The sequence below is a fragment of the Colobus angolensis genome, unplaced genomic scaffold, assembly GCF_000951035.1.
Source record: "Colobus angolensis palliatus isolate OR3802 unplaced genomic scaffold, Cang.pa_1.0 Scaffold88, whole genome shotgun sequence".
NCBI classification, from domain to species: Eukaryota; Metazoa; Chordata; class Mammalia; order Primates; family Cercopithecidae; genus Colobus; species Colobus angolensis.
In genome coordinates, this window is record NW_012122709.1 from 4,708,257 (window position 1) to 4,713,426 (window position 5,170).

The 5,170-nt window shown below is 46.6% G+C and overlaps 1 protein-coding gene across 2 annotated transcripts in view; it reads left to right on the forward strand.

The window, feature by feature from the left end:
• Positions 1-5,170, forward strand: part of HOMEZ (homeobox and leucine zipper encoding) — a 26,941-nt gene that overhangs the window by 8,769 nt on the left and 13,002 nt on the right. The window contains exon 1 of one of the 2 annotated variants that reach the window (XM_011930850.1): positions 4,608-4,808. The exons of the other annotated variant lie outside the window; for it this stretch is intronic. Within the exon in view, the coding sequence (XP_011786240.1) occupies positions 4,769-4,808 (40 nt within the window). The 5' untranslated portion in view covers positions 4,608-4,768. Of the gene's footprint in view, positions 1-4,607; positions 4,809-5,170 lie in introns of those variants that run through there. 2 annotated transcript variants of the gene reach the window in all.

Below are 5,170 nucleotides of genomic sequence, written 5' to 3' on the forward strand. Positions count from 1 at the left end.
TCGATCTCCTGACCTCGTGATCCGCCCGTCTCGGCCTCCCAAAGTGCTGGGATTACAGGCTTGAGCCACCTCATTTTAACACAGTTACCTCTTTAAAGATCTTATCTCCAAACACGGTTACATTCTGAAATACTAGGGGTTAAGACTTTAACATGAATTTTTGGGGGGATGTAGTTCAGTTCATAACATTATAACTACATGGGGATAATTTATTCACAGAAGTAACTGCAAATCACTTAAGTATACCTACTAAACCCACACTAAATGTATTGCCACCCGGCACTGTGGCTCATGCCTGCATGTGGCTCATGCTTGACTTTAGGAAGCCAAGGTGAGCAGATTGCTTGAGCTCAGGAGTTTGAGACCAATCTGGGCAACAAAAAAATACAAAAAATTAGCCAGCTGTGGCGGTGTGCCTGTAGTCCTGGCTACTTGGAAAGCTGAAGTGGGAGGATCACATGAGCCTGGGGAGGTCAAGGCTGCAGTGTGCCATGGTTGAACCAATGCATTCGGCCTGGCGGACAGAGCGAGACACTGACTCAAAAAAAAAAAAAAAAAATGTATTCCCAACTCCCATTGCCAATACCAAAATGTCCATGGCTTTTCCATTGCCACCTGACAAAAGGAGACATGTGATAGAGGTGAAATCATAAATGAAGAAGACCTCAATCTTTTTTTTTTTTTTTTTGCCTTTAAAATTTTTTTTATTTCAATAGGTTTTAGGGAACAGGTGGTGTTTGGTTACATGGATAAGTTCTTTAGTAGTGATTTCTGAGATTCTTGTGCACCCATCACCTGAGCAGTGTCCACTGCAACCAATGTGTAGTCTTTTATCCCTCACTCCCCTCCCACTCTTCCCCCCCACTCCCCAGTCCCAAAATTCCATTGTATCATTCTTACACCTTTATGTACTCAAATAATTTCTAGGCGTAATTGTTTGTTAAACAGTCCAACAGTAAAGATATACATCTCACCAGAAATATCTCAAAGGAATACTTTTGTTACTATCTTTAAAAGTGTGAAAGCAACTAGAGGAGGAAAAACTACAGTAAACTTTAGCTCATTTAAGTTTGAGGTTAGTCAAGAAATGTGAAATTATTAATATGCTGGGTTTTTCTACTGACTTCTACATCCATATTGCAGAATAAAAATTAAGATTCAAAAATTTCTCTTTTTTTAAATTTTTCTTTAAGTTCTGGGTTACATGTGCAGAACGTCCAGGTCTGTTACATAGGTATACATGGGCCATGGTGGTTTGCTGCCCCCGTCAACCTGTCATCTAGGAGACCTCAATCTTAACCAATTACCATTTAAATATATTTTGTCAAACTTTACAAAAGCCTACAATTGCGTTAGCACATTGCTGGGGCTCCTCCCATGCCTTGGGTGAGTCTGTGCAGGGAAGGACTCTGAAACTTTAGATTCCTTAGCTATAGAATAGGGGTGTCCAATTTTTTTGCTTCCCTGGGGCCACATTGGAAGAAGAATTGTCTTGTACCTCACATAAAATACACTAACACTAATGATAGCTGATGAACAACAATAACAACAACAAAATCGCACAAAAAACCTCAAAATGTTTTAAGAAAGTATATGAATATTTATTGGGCCACATTCAAAGCTGAGCTGTCCTGGGCCACATGTTGAACAAGCTTGCTATAGAGTAAAATATGGCTCTGGTCAGCTCTGCTAATGTCTCACTCATGCGAAGGGAAAGAAAGCTTTCACTAGAGATGGAGCATTAACATCTCTACAGTGAGGATGACATGAGTCCCCATTCTTTAGCAGTGATCCCTGGAAGAGTTGAGGGAGGTTATTGTCTTACTAAAGGTGGGGCCCTTGTCAGCCTGGACATCTCCCTTCCCTTCACTTCCCCAGCCCAGTCCATTCCATCCAAAGCTATAGGGAGAAGCCCACATAGAAGGAGGAGGCTTCAGCCTGCATTCTAGAACTGAGGCAGGAGAGTTTCTTTTCCCTTCCTTGGATTCCCCTTATTCCTAAATCTGTCTTCGATTCTGTCCCCCACTCCTGATTCTTGGCAGTGTCTTTCTGAGACAAGAAAGGTAACTGGGCCATTCATCTTTTGTAATTCCAAGTCCATGATTAGTGACATCCAGAGTGACTCATTGAACACTCCAGGGTCAGGTATTTGGTTCCCACTGACAGTTCTTACCTGGCTTTCTAGTCAAACACGCATGAATTCCTCTCAGTCAATGCAGTCTCATTAATTGTTTGGATTATAAGGGAATGACCTCTCCACAGGTAACAGAATTGCTGCTGCTGCCTAAAATGTTTCACTTTTCCCTTCATTACGTACAAACCAATAAGGCATTGCGGATAATCATGATTTATGAAAAGGTTTGTATAGTCACCAGCCTTGCTTCAAACCCTAAAGGATCAAAAGTGTCTAACCTTAAAGCTGATTTATATGTCTTTCCATTGTTTACCCCATGATATTTTTTGCCAGATATCAGTTTGAAGGATGTGGGACTGGCTATTAGGTTGAGATTGTTACTAAGTGAAATGAGGGAGGAGAGGAGGCAGGGGCAAATACAGGGACAGCAACAGAAAATAGAGCTCAATTCTGCAGGAGAGATATGATGCCTGGCCACCTTAAAATAGCTCTGTACCTTAGAATGCAGCAATGAAGAATACATTATGATGGCTTCTTGGAGGTACGTCAGGAGGGGGAGTGGTGAGGAATACAGGACAAAGTCTGAAAATGTTTTATATTATATATACAGTGTTACATTACCTAAGTAGGCAAGAAGAGACTTTTTCAAAGACCAGCATGAGAACAGAAGAGTCACTTCAGAAAAGATCGTTTCCAAGTTTTAGGCATGTTTACTAGAGAAAAGTTGTAATCAGAAATCTTACTGAGGATTATAGACTCGGGTCTATAGACCAAAAGCAAGCAGCTCTTTAGAAAGGTTCAGTCGGGCGTGGTGGCTCATGCTTGTAATCTCAGCACTTTGGGAGGCAGTGGGGGTTCAGTATGTGCTCAGCAGTTACCTCAAATTTGCTCACAAGTTACATTAAAGCAGAATCACATAAAAGTTTGAGTTAAGAGTACATTTGGTTATAGATTATAGAGGCAACATCCTTAAACCCCGTTAGACATCATCTTATGTGCAGGAAAAGGCAAGGACTAGGGTTATTTATCTTTTATTATTATTATTATTATTATTATTATTATGAATTTTTAGAGACAGGGTGTCACTCTGTTGCCTAGGCTGCAGTGCAGTGGTGCAATCATAGCTCACTACAGCCTACAACTCCTGGGCTCAAACGATCCTCCTGCTTCAGCCTCCTGAGTAGCTGGGACTACAAGTGCATGCCACCAAATCCAGCTAATTTTTAAATTTTTCTGCAGAGACAGGGACTCGCTATGTTGCCCTCGCTGGTCTTGGATCCTGGCCTCAAGCAATCCTCCCTCTTTGACCTCCCAAAGCATTGGGATTAGGTTTGTGAGCCACCGCTCCCAGCCCGTTTATCTTTTAAGGAACGTAGTGACTCAGGCAAGAGACATGGTTGACTGTGTGCCCTATCCTGTTTTGTCTTCAAAGGGTCTTCCCAGAGACTTCAGAGTCAGAGGCTTTGTGAAATTATGTTGCCAAGCAGAATTGAGCAAACCTGGCTTCTTACATTTGTTACTTTGTCTCACAGAAGATGGGGAATCCTAAAATACAATTTTTGGCCTATAACTTCATACTGTGTGGGATACTGCTTTGGTGAAGTCCGTTTTATTGTCATCCCTTTCTTTTTGTAAGTTAAAAAAAATTTTTTTTGAGGCAAGGTCTCACTATGTTGCCCAGACTGGCCTCGAACTCTTGGAATCAAGTCATTCTCCCACCTCAGTCTTCATCCCTTTCTAGCTAGTGAAAAACAAATACTATGCAGAACTCTGGGTCCTCTTTTCTAGGGCAAGGAGGGGAGCCTGAGGGTCTGGTAGGTCCCAGTGAGGTGACTGACTGCTCCAGCACTTCATCTTTGGGAACATCGGTCTGGTGCCAGTTTGACCCGGGGAACGGCCTAAGTCGCCCGCAGGCTCCTAAGGTCCTCGTCTTTCCGGGTGGCAAGACATCTGATCCATCTCAAGAACAAGTTCCCGGTTGCTTTAGGCGCTTTGTTACTGCTGACGCTGCTGGTGGCGGTTGGGCTTTCGGCTGGGAAAGGCGCAGCTAGTGTGTATGGCTCGGGAGGAGGCACTGAAAAGGTCTTCCTGGAGGGCTTCCTTCAGAAGGAAACAAATTGGGAGTTGGTGGTCCAGACAGTTCGGCAAAGTGCACTGTCCCTCCTTGGGGAATTTCGGAAGGATCCTGGCCCGGTGTACTCCAAAGGTCCAGCGCCCATAGGTCGAGGGTAGGGGGAGGTACCATGCACCGCAGCTTGGCCCCAGGGGACATCTTCCCTCCACGCATCCAATAGATGACCCCAGCTGAGGCCCACGCAGCCAATAGCCGACTTCAGCCGAGACCCACGCAGCCAATGGCCAGACCAGTGCACTTCGCCCGTGCCCGCCCGCCTGCGCCCACCAATCAGGACTCGGGCCACCTTGGCACCGCCTCTGGACGCCCACCCCACCCATCCGCCCCGCCTCCAACTTGCTCGAGCAGGGCTGGGTAGACCGGCGCGCTCCCGGGGCGGTGCGTGGGGGGGCTGTCCCGGTTTCGGCCATCGCTCGGGTGGGCTCGGAGCGGCCGCACCGGGCAGCAACCCCACTCCCACTCGGAGGCCCCCTGCCCTCTCCCCCACTTCCCCCCGGCCCATGGTGCGAGGCTGGGAGCCGCCGCCAGGGCTGGACCGCGGTGAGTGATCCCCAGCCCCTTGGACTTCCCCTCTCAGCTCGTGTACGGTCTCCCACCTCTGGAGTCCCATCCCCGCGCTGGTGGGGGGAGAATTCTAGGTTCGAAGTGGCTCGGTTCTCTCTTTTTTCTCCTCTGGACTTATCGGTTCCCTGTTGTAACTAGGGGAGGCTAAGTGTCTGTGTAGGGGAGGGCAAGAAGGTTGGGTTGGGGCGCCCTTGGCGAGAATAGGATTGAGATTCGCCTGCCTCATGGGGCTCATCGTCCCAAGTGCAACAACTTTTTGTTCCCTGACCCAGTTCGGAGCCTTCTGGACTGCCTGTGAAATGGAGGATAGGAGAAACATTTCCTTCCCAGGCCCCCCC